Source organism: Arctopsyche grandis, chromosome 5 (genome assembly GCF_051622035.1).
Source record: "Arctopsyche grandis isolate Sample6627 chromosome 5, ASM5162203v2, whole genome shotgun sequence".
Lineage (NCBI taxonomy): Eukaryota > Metazoa > Arthropoda > Insecta > Trichoptera > Hydropsychidae > Arctopsyche > Arctopsyche grandis.
This window is the reverse complement of record NC_135359.1, coordinates 6,190,282-6,207,767: the sequence shown is the minus strand read 5'-3', so window position 1 is coordinate 6,207,767 and position 17,486 is coordinate 6,190,282. Positions and strand designations below refer to the sequence as shown.

The following is a 17,486-nucleotide window of genomic DNA, read 5'->3' as shown; positions in this document are numbered from 1 at the left end:
ATCATTTTCAGGCGAAGTCAACAGGGATCGAACCCGACAACCTTTCGATGCTTAGCATTAACGCAGCCCCCGAGCTATACTGTTGGCTAAATTTACAAACTTATAGAATTTAATTTGGGCATTAGTTTAATAGAGCTCATATACGAAGAGATTATACGATTATAATGACAACTTCGTATGTGGGCCCCTTAACTAGTAAAGATAAAAGGTATTCAAGAACTTTCTGTGTCCATTTGTCAACTAGGCAGGTATAATTCCAGAGCAGAATGGAAATCATAAAGGTAAGTCAGACCCATGATAGCCCAGTGCATGATATATGTATGTAATTGCTTACTTTTTTGCTTGAAATATATGTTCAGGTAGGGAATGTAAGCCGCCCTGGGCGTATCCCCGCAATATCTTATTAAATGAAATGAAATACAGAAATCTCAGCACAAAAGTTTTCAAAATACAATTCACTTTACGAAAAACGCGTGTAGATTGAAAAAGGTTTCATAAAATATTTACCATAGAACTTTCCCAATCGAATTTACCTGAAAAATATCGAAAAACTAATACAGCAAAAAGTTCTCTAATAGAAAGCTCTCGATTTATTTTTCGAATGAAAGCTCGCATGCGACCGAATTCGATTAAATATTTTTTTTACGAATTTCAATAATGCCATGCAAAACATTTCGATTGAATTTTGGCCAAAAATAGAATTCAATATCGATGATAAAAACAATTACTCAAATTCCGACAAATATTCTCCACCTGTCTCCGTCGTGTAGAATACATATTTTTTGGAAAAACGAAACAGTTTTCGCGGAATAAAATAATTGCCGAAATGCAAAATAACGTATGTCTGAAAAGAAATAATAATAAAAACGAGTGCAATTCATTCGATGCATTTTCAAAATCAAAATGAATATATATAAGCTTGCAAAATTTAATTACGATACTGGGAAAGCTCATGTTTAAATTAATATTTATGTATGTATTATATAACATGATAACCGAATGCACATTAAATAACAGCCCACCCCCCGATTCCACCCTTAATTTAATTAAATTTCCACTGCATAACGCGAAACGTCGGCTATCCATCAATTTAAATTAGATAATCAGCTTTCGCTGTACATAAATACACAATTATATAATTTTGAGCTACATATTTATCATTCAATTGAGGCTAACTAAGAAATATACATTTATAATAAATAGCATATTAAGAAACTTAGTAAGAATCGTATGACGGTTAGGACATGACTAATCGACTAATCTTATGGTAAATTTGACTCGATTCGAAATCGTACAATACTCAAGTCACCATTAACTTGCCAATCATACGTAATTACAGTCCGCTTAACCTAATGCTTGGCGTCTAAGATAGGACCTCAAAAATATATAAAAATGATCACATACACGATAATCCGTAAATTGAGTCCTATTCACTGATAAACACGTGATCTATTGAGAAACTAAAACAATGTGAAAAAACTATCTATTTTTACTAACCTCTTATTAACCAAATGAGACTACCGCTTACATACACAGCATGAGGTATTGTAGAAAGACATAAATGCACCGCAGACCAAATAGTATTGTAATGCAAAGATTAGGTGATTGGTGCTCGTTGACCACTGATTTATGACCCATTAACCAATGATCTCTCTATGCTGAGAGTACACGCTGTGAATAATTATTCGTGGTTCATTCGGAGCTGGCTCGTCAACGGATCATCAATAAATTAAATCGACAAGTATTCGATCTCGGATACCCCTCTACACGTCCACGCTACAATATATAGAGAAAGGACTCTATATTTTCTTTCGTGACTGTTTCGTGCAGTAGGAAGAAAAATACTCAATCTGGTATATATTAAAAATAAATGTGTATCGATTTGGATTAGAAAAATTCTAATACCGAGTTGACACGATACGAGTGCACTCAGACCGAGTCCTCTAATTTGGTCACTCGGAGAGTGGTAACGTGGTAACTTCCGAATGAACGAATTATTCAGCTCGGTCTGAGTGCACTCGTATTGTGTCAACCCGGTATTAGAATTTTCCTATTCCAAATCGAAACACATTTATTTTTAATCTATACCAAGAAAGCCTAACAGTTAAAAGCAATGTTTCTGGCCTTCCTGGCCAGAAACATTGTACATTTGATACAAGTATTATAAAAAATAAATATGTAAATATCAATTAACACCCACGGTCAAATTTGTAAATTTGCAACATGTTCAAACAATTCAGCGAAATTCAATAAATACACATTAATTAACAATCACAGCTACATTAATGGTCAGATTTGTAAATTTGCAGCATTTTATACAATTCATCGAAATTCGAGCGTGCTGAAAACTCGAGATTTGCGAGAAAAATGGATAAGGTCGCCAATTTTTTGGAACCGTTTCAATGAAAATCAGGTAAGTTGGTAAACTCTGATGGGAAACGATCCAACTTGGAGTCACAAATCCAAAGGTCTGGCCAGCAAAAAAACCAGTGGGATTTGAACCCGTGACCACTCTGTTCAAAGCATCATATGCCAACCACTAATCGATTCTGCCGGTTACATGCTTTTGTAAACAAACCTGAGTAAAAAATCAGCGCAATGAATCATTCCACTATCACATGTGCTTATCAGAAGTTAAAAATTCAATAAACTAATAAAACACTCGATTCATATTCGTGCCGAATTACTGAAAATCTTCGAACTTAGACCTCGACTAGACTAGAAAAAATAAAGTAAAATTCCGGATATTATTAAATTTATACAGCCCTCACGTATGATGAATAAACGACCTCCTCGAAAGCCTTGCCACTCGCGTAGGTTTTTCAATGAGTAGGCGTTTTTCCGCCATGAAACATCTCTCAAAATGTTTCCGGTATTGATCCCAACTCACAACTAATGACTAGCGGGAAGGCCCATAATAATAATAATAACACGGCGAAACGTGTTTCCAATTTTCCGAGTGAGACTTTTGAAATTTTCCACCGTAGGAAAATCTCGTTATTCAATTTGCGCGCGGCGGCCGTAGCTTTGGCCCGGAGCGGACGACTCGCTTTCAACCATCATCCCTCTTCCTTTCAAACCCCGATATATTGCGATACAACCCCTGCGGCTAAATTTGGCCAAATTGCTCAAATTAATCGCACTTCAATCCGACCCATTCGATTTTTGAACGAACAATCGAAAATATAATCCTTATCACTACGAAAACGCATACAAAAGGTGCGTTTTCGATCTGTCCAATACGACAAGGTCCACTCTTCTTAGCTAAACTAAACTAGCCAAAACCTTATCAACTTTGTATTAAGTTAAAACTTCAAGATATGAAATTTCGTTCTACCCATCGTCCCATAGGGCAACACTCGCCCTTTATTTCGAGTGGCCACACAGAAAACCGCGCGATCTAGAGCGAGTCTCTCTACCACCATCCCCCGTCGAAGAAGAACCTCTCCTGTGCACGTCTCCACGGGGAGACGAGGCCCAGAGATCCGCCATCTTGCTGAAGAACCGCTGTGAGGGCAAGTGCAGCATCACTCCCTCCCAAGAGTTCCAGCCAACATCCTCGTATTGCTCACGCCGTTTCCGGAGAAACATCAGACGCGAGTGGACCGGTCCGAAGCGCAGAGCCAGCGGTACCGACCACGAGGAAGCTGTTATCAACGAGACGATTTGCAGTCAGGAACCTCCCCGACTATATAAACTGTATCCCAAGGTTAGTTCACGTTTCCCTATAACCCGACCCTTGGAAGAAGAACGACGTATCCGCCCTCTGGATCTCCCACCGCGAGATCAGATAACGCGCGTAAAACCGTCCGTTACACAAATGTATATATGTGTAACGGACGGTAGAACAGTCAATAGATAAAATTCAATTTCATATGTATGAGCCGTTATATTTGAAATTGGCGTACATCCACTTTTCTTCATTTTGAGAAATACATATCTCGGTACACATTAAATATAATGTTTTGCGTTTTCCAATATTTAAAAATACTAGTGATCTGAAATAAGTCTATTCTGCCTTTCCGAGATTCTGAAAATATCGAATTAAAAGTTATAGTAAATAAAACAGTGATAACAATTTGTGAATTAAGTCAAATTGAAACAGTACTTTTGAAACTGAAAATTGGACTTCCGCCACTTTCAAATATAACGGCTCATATGTGAGAGTCTCAGCAGTTACGTATTTATAATTTTTCAACCGCTGTCAGCATCCTAGCTGCAGTTGCATTGAGACAAATTGTACCTTAGTTAAAAAAACGCTTTAATTTTAAATAGAATTTGCTGTAACGAGCTATACTCGTATACCTACATGTAAACATTGCAAGTAATTCTACACGCAAGCAAGTTTCTACTAAGCAAGTTAACTCGTTTATATTCGACTAGCACGCAGAAGCAACATTACATGCGATTAACTTACTTAAAAATTTACACTACATGTTAAATTTCACAAATGAATATGTATATACAAACATAATAACTCAAACAGGCCCATCCCGTACATATTGGAGAACGATATACGGCAAATTGATTACATATAAGCTGATGGGATTCAAAACGGCCAAATCTAGCCTATTCAAAGGTTTGATCGTTATTTATTTATTTATTCAATCAATCATGTACACTCGTCTAACAGATTGCTCCAGCGCGACTAGTGTACTATACAGATTAGGAATTATTTATTAGTTATTTAAACATGCATGAAGTCATCAATTGAACACGACATCTATGATCAAACGATTTACAGCCACAGAGAAATCTATGGACAAACTTTTGGAGCATTTTCTAATCGAGATGCTGAATAGCTCGAATTTTTGCGAAAGGGGTGGGACAGGGTTGCCAATTTGTTGAAAACATTTCAATGAAATCAGACAAATTGGCAAACGCCAATAGGAAACGATCGAACCAAGAATCACATATCCACGGTCTGGCCAGCAGCATACGCGATTGAACCCGTGACCACACAATAGAAAGCCTTACTTTTTAACCATTGACCTATGCTACTGGTTTTAAGCTAATATATGTATAAACCATACACACTCGCGATCTTTTTTTATGCGATAGATGCGTTCAACAGGATAACGAATAAAAAAAAAGACAGCTTACGTAGAAAAGTAGAGATGCGTTCCATAATTTAAAAAAAAATTAGGGATGCGTTACAATGTGCTGGCCATCAAAGTTTGGAAATATCGCCCTCAAGAACGCCCAATTTCTTCTGGTCTGGGCCGCATTGTACTGGCTGCGGCCGGAGTTTGCACAGAACAAGGCCGGTTGGGCTTACATTCCACCTTTCTCAACACCGACACGGACACATGACAACTTCGCCTTGCGACAATACGTAGATTTCGCACGTAACGTATGTAAACAACGAAAAAAAACGGTGTAACATTATGGTAATAACCAGACTTCGGCGGACAGGATAATTTAACGAAATTGTTTATTTTTTTTGGAATTCGCATTCAATATAAAATAAGAACCACCATAGCCAGCAGTATGGATCGGTTGTTGCGTTTATGTTTAGCACCGAGAGGTTCCGGGTTCGACTCCGTGCTTTAATATCTTTAATACTGCTGGTTAGACATAGATATTTGTGACTCCAAGTCGATCGTTTCTTATCAGAGTTTGCCAATTTATCAGATTTTCATTGAAACGGTTTCTCAAATTGGCAAAAATCTCCTGTCAGGCCTTCATGGTGGTGACCGGAAAATGCACTCGAGATAGTTGCACTCTCGAGATATCCAAACTTTCAAAGATGCTCAAGGATAACTAAACGCAATAGAATTCCACAAAAAAGCGTCAAGGGATATTTGAATGTTATTCGAGGGTACCAACCTTTTTTTGTGGAATTCAATTGCGTAAGTTATTTTTGCGCGCCTTTTTAAAATTAGGACTTCTCGAAACTGCGCCACTATTCAGTGCAATTTAGTGCATATTTCCGGGAATCCTTCCTGGAATATATGGATCTATGTAAAAAATATAATAAAAAGAGACCTGAGTGTGCCAAGTACCTTCTAGTTTAACCAAAATATGTATAGCAGTGTCAAATCCCAGGCTCCAAATGGACACCATTCTAAATATGAAATAGCATTCTAAAAAATCCATCCCTGATTTGTATAAAGCAAACCAAACAGTCCTAGACCAATTTTATAATCATCATAGTAATAATAAATTAAAAAAAAACACAGACTAAAAATAGGAAATTACGTGATCGCTATCTGTTGACCTTAACGATGCCCTGGCGCAACGATGGACCTATCCTATCCTGACCTGGCCGAGGGTCAAAAACAAATCAAATTATGTATTGAATACTTAACAAACGCGGAAGAAAACTACGATTTTCCACGCCTACGCCACGTGAATCGTTAATGGAAAACAACGACACAAATATACATACGCCCGTTATGTATGTACATATGTATATTATAATGGTTTATTAAATCTACTCGATACTTTTGGTCGGCCCCGCCCAACTCTTTCATGAAACTCATCAAACTTGTTATTTGAACACGCGAAGACCCATCAAATCCATTGGGTATTCCAGTCTAGAATATACTTTCATATTCTGGGCATGTTCTGGGTGGGGCTTAACTAACATAGGCAAAGACAATTCGGATATTCTCTTCAATATGGTGCGTGTATATTAGCCCTCGACATTAAAAAAAATATATATTAGTGATAAATCGCAAAACACTCCTGTCCAAAAAAGTACAATTTTGAAAGGAAATCAAAACAAGCGTGAGCAGATACGGGCTGACCGATTGCCACGTGTATACGTATACACAGCGTACACCCCACATGATCGAATTAAGAAAAAAGGTAAAGTTATCGCCGACCAGCTCTGTTTCCATTTATTTTATGTGCATTATAATATTCATTCATATATGTAATATCGCTATTCTGTCTGTCGAAGATAATGCTCGCCGTACTATAAGGGCGAAATCACACAGCGGTGAATGTGGTACGTGGTTTTTTTTTTTAGATAGTTTTAAACATATAGAAAAAATGTGACGTCCATGGCACGCATGCATGGCACACGTCCTTTCAAAACTAGACTTTCGACCAATGTCGTTGAAATTATATGGTAGTATTTATCCTTGCTTGACAGTGATCTATACCAAAACGACCCTTTGGACCACTTTCGGTCAAATGCTATCCTTGCTTGATAGTCATTTAGCCTAATAGTCGTTTCGATTCGACATACATACATATGTACGTCACAGCTAAACCTCTGCCAAAACGTATTTACGAATACAATAACAAAAGTAAAAAGCTTCTATATATACTAATAGTTACCAATGTTTCCGCTTGGCAAATAATTTACTGCCATCTATTGAAAATTTTTTTAATTAATTAATTTTTCTATTGATGTTTTATATTAATTATATATAGGTAGTTATATAGCTTTTAGCATTTTTTTCATATTAAACAATTAAATATAAATATTAAATTAAATATATTTAAAAGGTATTTGAAAAAAATTCGACCGCGTGGGGATCGAGCACATGACCGACACATAATATTTTTTTTAATTTAATAACTTAATATGCCAACACCCATGCGATGATATGTCATCGGGTACAACACTGGTGTATACTAACGATGATATATTAACGCTTTTCAGTCTAATCTATTATTTTCAAATCTAAATAAATTTTAATTTTTTATCAGAGCGATGATAAGTACTTTTCTTAGAAATGGCAATCTATTCTTGGTACTTCCTGGTTAAACGGGCGCGTCCGAATATCGAGTATATACAAATATGTATATTTACATACAAATACAAGGCAGTTGCATGAATGGTCTCAAGGTGTCGAAAACCTTTTTAGCAAAATGACAATATATACGATAAGGGCGAACACACATTTAGTGGTACGTAATTTTTTTTAGATATTTTTATTAAACATGCAAAAATAACGCAGCATCCCTAGCCCATATACTTTGTACACAGTCCCAAAAATCACCCACTCGAGTTTTTCCGGTGATATTTTATCCTTGTTGAACAGTGATCGATAATGGAAGAAACTTGTCGGTTGCATATGAATATGCATAAACGTGCGACCTCCCAAACATATGCATTATGCACGTGCAACTACACCCGAATTCGGTTTGGGGAACACCCACTGTTTACGATCACAGCGGGAAGCCAATGACGTCCCATACCACTCAGTGTGTTTTCACCCTAAAACATCGTGGTGCGGCTCGTCAACACATGGAAAGTTATTTTACCAGAGTTTATGTGGCGACATATGCCCAATACGAAACCAAGATCTATATTATTTGAAGAGATTCTCTCTGCAATAAGACAATATGCAACTGCCGTGTATTTGTATGTGTAAGTGTGTATAGTCAATGCTCCGATGCGCCCGTATAACCAACAAGTACTTTATTATTTTTGAAGTAAGAGCAATCCCACTTGATGATTAGTGAAAATTTTGTAACGAATCTAAATTCCTCTATGATTAACATAGACTTGGTGCTAATAATGCAAAATATCATACAAAAATTGCTAATATCAAAAGCAAATACACAAATTTACCTCGAAAAAATGGTATTCACTAAAAATATACTTGTTACAAAATGTCATAAAAAATTCATTAGAAACGTAAACATCGTGTGTCAAAACTAAAAATATAATATTTACTGTCCATACGGTGTAGAATGACACTGGAGTAAAACGCATATGCTGTCCTTTTCACCACATTTAGACCAATGGCATTTCGCGCGAAGTGTTCTACTGTCTGCACGAAATGCTATTGGTCGAGAGGCGGTGAAGGAGATAGCATGTACGTTTTTCCCAGAGCGTTCTTCTTGTATAATGTGAAATATTTGTAAAAAATACAGCATAAATTTAATTTCTCTATATAACCCTTTGAGTGCTGACGTCTTTTCAGTTGAAAGCCAACATTTCCAACTAGAATTATTTAGAAATCCAATAGAAATCAGGTATAAAAATTTTAGCTAATCCAAACAAACCCTAAATCACTATCCTAGATAACTACCGTCGAGGATTTCAAGTTGTGTAAAGGTGTGTTTAGACTCTCGAACATATCTTGCAACAATTTAAAATAAACAAAATAAGTCTATCAATGAATGTATCTTTCCAAAACTAATTCCATCTTCTTCATTGTTGTTAAAATGTAATGCTCACAATCTTAGTACCAAGCCACAATCTAAAATACTCATTTTAGATTGTGATTTTGACAGTACAAACTTTTTTATTTATTTACATTTTCCCATGATTCCATTACGAGTTGCCCTGAGCGACATATATGGTATTAAATTTGTATATATATAAATTTATAGACTATAAATTTGAAATCATATTCAAATAGTGGTGACATAGTGGATAGAATGGTTTTATTAATTTGATGAGGAACCGTTTCAACAATGAAATCAGATAAATTGACAAACTATTATTGACAACCCTTTAAATTGATAGGAAACGATCGACTTGGAGTCACAAATATCCTAGTCTGACCAGCAGTACTACAGAAATACTTCCGAATAAATTATTTTCGATTGAAGTGAACCCAGGGCTTGAACCCCGGAACCTCTTATACTGCTGGTTAACCCTTCGAGTGCTGACGTCTTTTCTGTTGAAAGACGGCCACACTTAAAATTTTCCCAAAATTTCCAACTAGAATTATTTAGAAATCCAATAAAAATTGTAGCAAATCCAAACAAACCCTTGATCACTACCCTAGATAACTACCGCCGAAGATTTCGAGTTTTGTAAAGGTGTGTTTAGACTCTCGAATATATCTTGCAACAATTTAAAATAAACAAAATAAGTCTATCAATGAATGTATCTTTCCAAAACTAATTCCATCTTCTTCATTGTTGTTAAAATGTAATGCTCACAATCTAAAATACTCAGCAGCTAGGGATTTCCATCGGGAAATTCTGCTATGGTTATAAATTCAGAAATTCCGGTGTAAACCAGTCTTTATAAACATTGACACGGATTACACGACCCACGTTCAATGCATTTTTTTCAATGCCATCCGGATAGGCTTAGCGGGTAGTATCCTTGTTTATTTTTTACACACTCAAAATACAACGCCTATGGGCGTATTTCTGTTTCATGGACTTGTTGACAAAACGCCGATTGGTGTCACCATTCAAAGGGTTAAAAAAAACTGAATATGATATTTAAACAATAAATTTCAAGATAAAAAAAACCGTCAGCTGACAGATAAAAATTACTCTAGAATAATAATATAAGATAAGAAACTGCATACAAATGAACCTAATTAACCGCACTATTCGATAATTTACACATATTAGTGTCAAAAATCAACCTCAACCAAACCAGTAGGAGTGTGTGCTATATAAAATTATACGACAATTGTAACGTCGACAACGATCACACGAGATATTTCATCAGAATAATCACCGACAACCACACTCAATTTACTCGGAGACCGAGAACAGCACATACAAGCCTACAAACATCGTAGCATAAAAGCAAAAAATACATGATATACATAAATGAAGAAAATCCATACCTTCTCTGGCTTTTAAATAAACCGTGTTGGCTACAATATTCTCCAATTCCATTAGTTCCAGTGTGGCGGTGTGGTGTGAACTTTCTACTGAAAGAAACCGATGACCGGCTCACTGTCCGTCTGGAGTCACTGCTGCGGCCTGCTTGCCCTAATGCGCAGCTCTCGCCCATCAATGATGCCCGAATCACTTCACAACACTTGAAACAGTCAGCTCCGGCTTCCTCACATTAATGTACGCGCACAAATACCAGAAGCAAAGGAAGGAATTTCCACACCGCACCGGATGCAAGTATGCGGGGAATCAACGAACGATCCGACGGCCAATAACTGAAACGATAAACGAGAACGGCGATTAGAATGGTGCATGCGTCGCGTTACGGGGATTCGGGGACGTGGAATATTACAAATTGCAAAATAGACGATGCGGCTCCGAGATAAAACTTAGGTCCGCCGTGCGTACTACGAAAATGTACATACATACATACATGTGACCGTTAATGATAAATATCTGTGTAAATATTAGGCTCGTATGCAAACAACACAGTTTGCTTTGCTCATGATGTTTTAAGCTCGATGGTCGTAAATTCACATTAAAACATCACTATTACGTTTCGTTTATTTTATCGAATCTGTGGTGTTCCAGAATTGGACGTGGATTTCACAATGTTTTGACTATTTATATGTAAAAAGTAATCGTCCATTATATAATACTTAATTAAAACAGTTGAAAATTGTCTTCCATTCCCGCATTCACTACAATTATTAAAATCCAATGTACTAAACCTATATATGTACTGATATCAGTTATTTACCTTTATAAAAATTTTGCAAATTACTTCGTAATTATTTTTATTATTGGTTAGATTAAATATGAAATTATAATATATCCCTAAATAATAATCTTGTGAAGAAATTCCAGTTATTTTTCGTTCAAGATTTTGATTTGAAGATGTAAATTTTTTAAATGGAATCAAATAAAATTTAAATTGTGTTAATATTTTACAAGGACATAGTATATTATATCCTGGACACCTGATGTAGAACCCAACACATCAAATATAATATTATATTATATGTACATATATTAAAAATACGTACATACATACATATGTATATGCAGAACTCCCTTAAAATAATTTATAATTCCCCCATATATACCAACCTGAAAAAACTGCATGCCATATATAATATTCCGTTTGTTACAGACATTACTAACAAACTAACCAGTAGATTCTATGACAGAATCACTAATAACCATACTAACACACTTGTGAAGAGTCTCGGTGATTACAACAAAATGTCTATACCCTTCAGGTATAACACACAGATTACCTAAACACAATCTGCTTTAGGTCATCGACTTTAGAGAGTTTTTAATTAATGTTATGTATTAGATGTATTATGAACATTTATAAGGATTGTAAATAGGTTTTTGAGCTCTTTTTCCTATTATGACTTAGATTAACATTAGAATAATATAATACTGTGATTACTAACCAAATTAAATTAAAATTGTAAAATAGAAAATGATCAGTAGATCAGTAGCTATTAAAATAGATATAAGATGTATTGTGAACATAATTTCGTAATAATAAAAAGCATTTCAAAATCAAAAAAAAATATGCAGGATATTTCCGACTATTTTATATACCTATATATATAATATATAAAATATAATCGCATTAGTAGATAATGAAATTTCTCCAACTAAATAATACATTGTTTTGAATTAACTAAATATGTTTAATGAGTTCGATAAGAAAAACCAGTTTGTTGTTTACGAGGTAAAATTTAAAAAAATAATTTATTCATTATTTTTGTAATTCGTATTATCATAATCATCATCCATTCAACGTCCATTGCCAAATGAAGGCCACTCCAACATGCTTGCATTCGTCTCTGTTTTGGGCAACTCTCATCCATCTCACCCCACAAATTTGTCTAATTTCATCCACCCATTTTCTTTACTTCTCAGCACTTCTCGTGTCCAACTTTCCATTCTTCTAGTCCCGTGACCCTCCCATTGCCATTTCAATCTCTTCACTCTTCACGCTGTATCAACTACCCTTGTCATACTTCTGACGCACATATTCCGTTTCCTATCCCCGTTATGCCTAGCATACACCGTTCCATACTTTGTATATGCCTACTATGCATTTACTTACATGTGTATGCTATAAGATTGCTTCATTTTTTGTCTCGTAATGATTGGTAAAATACACTTTCCAACAAAACATAAAGTTTATATGTGTTTGAAAATAAAAAACTTGTATGAAGAAGCGGATCGTACCTTAATATGCACAAATTAATAAAAAAAAATCCATTTTATCAGTCAATGTATTTGTATCACATGCTAACAATATATTATATTTGTAAACATGATAATGATTTAATAACTGTATAGATTAAACATGATATTATCGATCATGAAACGCTTATTACAATAAATATTTTCCACCTATTTAATCTATGTACAATACAATTCTCAGTGAACTTTGAATTCGTAAAAAGCGCTATATAATTATGATTTATAATTAAATAGTTTTAATTATAAATCAGGGCTGTGAAGTCGGGCTCGTTGAAAACGAGCGACTCGTGTTTCGAATTTATTTATATTATTTTATTTTATCTAGGTCAAATCACTGACATGTCCGCTAATAAAGAGACGTATGAAATTAGGATGAATGAATGCCATTTTCAAATCTAAAATGTGCCTTGACAGTGATAACATATGGATGCCAGAATACATTAAAAAAAGTTCATTGCACTCAAATGGGTATGGAACATTGTATGCTCGGCACAACGAGAAGAGATAGAAAACGGAATATGTGGGTGAGAAGTATGACAAAGGTGGTTGATATAATGGTGAAGAGATTGAAATGACTATGAGAAAGTCACGTATTTTCACCATTTCAGATCTGAGACACGGTGTTTCTATATTTTATATATATATTTTTTTAATACTGATAATAGATAGAAAAAGTGACTATAAACCGTAAGGTTTTGAAATCCTAATAAAAGTAACGAAAGGTTGAAGTTTTTGACAATGTCTGTAAGTATGTAATTAGGAATTCATAAATAGAAAACGTAAGAGTATAAGTTGAATTAAAAGCTAACAATCAGCTCACTTAAGGTGACTATTTATTTCAAATTGAAAACAAGGACATTTTACCAAAAAAAGTGTTTTTATTCTAAATACTTTCATTATTAAAAACTAACATAAAGAATTAATCTTCTTATAAAATTCTACACAGAACTGGTTAAAACTATTCTTATCGATTAGCAAACATTTTAAAGTTTTAACATTTAATATTGCGTTTTATCATTGGACACCCATATTGTTCATCCTTCGGCAGATGCAAATGTTCCTGATAAACAAATATAATATTTGACTAATTTACCAATACTTTTGTAGGAGATATCATTTTCGCTAAAGACTTTTTGTATATTTAAATTCATATAATAGATAAAAGTGTACTGGTTTTATCTCACGACTTACCAGGACAGATACTCGAAAAAAAACAGTACGAATGGTCACCTTAAGCTTACTTTTACATATTGCATAGTGGGCTCACTCTGTATTAGTCGGTTGATAATATTCGAAAATTACCCCATTCGTCACATTTGTTAGCGAAATGCAACTGTATTTATGTACCTGGAAATATTCTTATACAAAATGAAAAAAAAGTTTTATTAAAAAATTTAAATCCGAGTCAAAGTCGCAATTTTTTAACAACTCTGCAATAAATGCAAAGTTAATTGAAAATTATAGAATGCGAAATGAAATTCGTGGGGAAAATTGTAACGAAAAAGTACAACATCGTCAAGTTGGTACCGCCGTAAACCGAGTGGATGACATTCAACTGTCAACGGTTGCGAGGATGCGAGGCGATCGAAATTTGATGTGCAAATGAAACGGGGCTCACCTGGAGACGGAGACGAAGACGAGTCGGTGCAGCGAGGTGGCGGCGTGCGGTTGTAGCCAATTGCAAAACGGCAATGGGGAATGGGGAATGGGGAATGGCGAATGACGAGTGGGACACGGGAACGAGGAATGGCGAAATAGCAAGCAGCAGCAGCAGCAGCAGCAGCCGAAAGGGGCGAACGCGGCCGAACCCACCAACGGACGAGACCCGTCTGTTGTCTGACGGATGTGTCAATGAACGAGTGGAGGTGTGGGGTGTGAGGTGGAGGTGTGCGATTGTGCGAGTCGTCGGTTTGCAGGTTTGCAGGTTTGCAGGTGTGGAGCAGTGGAGCAGTGGAGCAGCGGACGTGTGGTGTGGTGTGATGTGTTGCGTTCCGATGCGTTGCGAGATTCGCGATTGCAGACTCGGGGGGGACGAGGATCGGCAGTCGGGGGTGACGATGAGGGTGTGGGTTGTACAGAGGGAGGGGTTGCTTCGAGGGTCGGGTCGCCTTCAGCCACTCCTCTACCAGAACACTCGTCCGACGTGCCGCGCCGTGCCACACCACTCTACTCGCCACTCTCCACTACCACACTGCTACTACCACATCGCTCAGCCACACCCCCGCCAGCGCCGCTGCGTGGTCTCAACTTCGCGCGCGCTCGTCCATTGCCTGCGTTTTTATTTTGGATTTTTTACGCATTCAGATCTGTTCTATAGGTTCCATGGCAAGTCAATCAAGATTAGAGAGCCGCTTAAAAATATGTAGGAATACGTGGTAAACGCGTACTACGCATTGTCAACCTCCGCACTATGGGCAGTGCCGGCCTTACACCCAATGACGCCCTCGGTCAATTTTTTCTAAACACTCTTATAAAAAAATTTTGTCTTTAGCGCTCTAATTTAAAATTTTGTATGGCTTTTGGCACTCTAATTTTAAATTTTAGAGCACCTTTGGCGCATCGTGCGGCTCCCAAACTTATTTGGCGCCCTCGGGCGCCACCCAACTCAGCCCCCCCGTCACCCCCCCCCCCCTAAAACCGGCACTGACTATGGGGGTAGGGTGAATGGCGCCGTCCACACACACCCGATATCTACTACCGATATTTCCATATCCAGTTCCCATATTGCAACCTGTGGTTGCTATTTAGGAACTGGATATGGAAATATCGGTAGTAGATATCGTGTGTGTGGACAGCGCCAATGAGACTACTGTGTTGTTAATGAACAAGTGTTTAATTTAGCATCCGGGGACGCAGTGGTGGTTACCGGCGAAGCACTGGCCAACCGATGGTTTTACGGCCGGTACCTCGGGGTTGCCACAGCACCAAGGACAAGTCGACTGCTAAGGCCTATCGCACACACAGCCACTCGCCACCGCCACCGGTGGCAGCCACAAGCTGAGGAATGCATTTCTCATGGAGTTTGTATGGGATGGCCGCAAACACAACCGCTCGGCACTCACCACTCGCTTCACGCTGGGGCAGTGGCGGGCTCTCTTAGCTAGTGGTCGCCACTCGCCACTGATTTTCCCGCATAAACACGGCGACGCGCCACTCGCCACTCGCCACTCACCACTTGTCCCTCAACAGTCTTCGACTGTTGTTCGACGGTTCACGCTGTGGCGGCTCGCTTATACGACATGGTCGAGTTTGGTTGCCTTCCTGCGAGTGGGAACCAACTCGGCTGGGTTCGGAGAGCCACTGCTCACTCTGTCTTCAGCTGTCATATAATAAACACGTGCATTAACATGCCAGTCTTGACTTGTCAAATTGACTTGTGTCAATAAATTTCAATGAGGGGTATAATAAATACGGTCACTATCAATACGGATCGTGATTCTAGTATTGTGGATTTCAAAAAAGCCCGGATGCCCTGATTGTCACGATACTAACATATTACACTCTCAATACGGATCTTGCGTGAAACCGTTGGTAATATGCCCCATTGAAAACTTTTTATTTACAAAAAATTTTGTATGCAACAGCACGCACTTTCAACTTCCTTCAATGATGGGCTATGAATACTGCCGTAACAAACGTGTAGGCGGTGCGTTTTGCCTAACACCGGCGTTGGCCAAACATTTCGTCATAGTTAGTGAGTCGGACGCGGTAAATACAAAGTATTATTAATGGTTTGGTTCACGTTTACTCTTTTGGATTGAACTAAAATGGGAATAATCAAGTTATACATACAGTAAGTGAAAACCTGGTCATATCCGGGAGTATTGTTATCACATTATCTCGGTGAAGTGGCCACTCTTTGTACATAGACAATAAGTATACCAGCCCATTATTATTTAAGAGATTGCACAGTCAAAAGACGAACGCATGTGGAACTGTTCGGGGAAATAGAAAGTATATAAATATTCCGTCTATAAAAAAAGGAGAAATGATTACCATCCCCACGGACAAAATAGCCACAAAGATATGCGACGATGCTTACAACGTTGCATAAAATACTTTCACAAAAATAGCGAAAATACAACGGGTAACAAAAGAACCGATGTCAAAATAAAAAGATGTCACCCATATTTGGATCAAATTGTGACCAGTGACGAAAAGTGGATAGTATACGACAATGTGACGCGAAAAAAACAATGGCTTTCAAAGAACGAAATACCTGTTCCAACCACTGAGCCCGGTTTCATCCTCCCTCCGCAAGGTCCTTTTGTGTGTCTGGTGGGATATTCATGGAATTATCCATTATGAACTGCTGAAACCAGGGAATATCATAACTGCAGAGGTTTATTGTCAACAACTCGATAGATTAAATGACAAATTAAAAGTAAAACGTCCGAATTTGATGAACCGAAAAGGACTGATCGCGCATCCTCATAGTGCAAAGATGACCAGTGAAAAATTAGCAATTTAAAGTCTTGGAGCATCCTCCATATTCGCCATTAAAGGCAAGCAGAAGTTGTGCTTCGACAACTTCCTGTTTGTCCAGGACGAGAAGATTCAACATAAAAGTAATTGGAAATGTGATAAGTACAGTAAATTCAAGTGTCGCGCAAGGGTGATAACTTCGGACGATCAAATTTTTTGGTACAAAGATGACCGTAACCAGCTTGGCG

The 17,486-nt window shown here is 37.2% G+C and overlaps 1 protein-coding gene across 1 annotated transcript in view; it reads right to left on the bottom strand.

The window, feature by feature from the left end:
* The window catches only part of Gprk2 (G protein-coupled receptor kinase 2), a 49,041-nt gene extending 33,960 nt beyond the window's left edge, over positions 1-15,081 (bottom strand). Inside the window, exons 1-2 of the mRNA XM_077431753.1 lie at positions 14,432-15,081; positions 10,506-10,832 (exon numbers count right to left, since the gene is read on the bottom strand). Of these exons, the coding sequence (XP_077287879.1) occupies positions 10,506-10,557 (52 nt within the window). The 5' untranslated portion in view covers positions 10,558-10,832; positions 14,432-15,081. The remainder of the gene's footprint in view (positions 1-10,505; positions 10,833-14,431) is intronic.
* Positions 15,082-17,486: the final 2,405 nt, after the last annotated feature.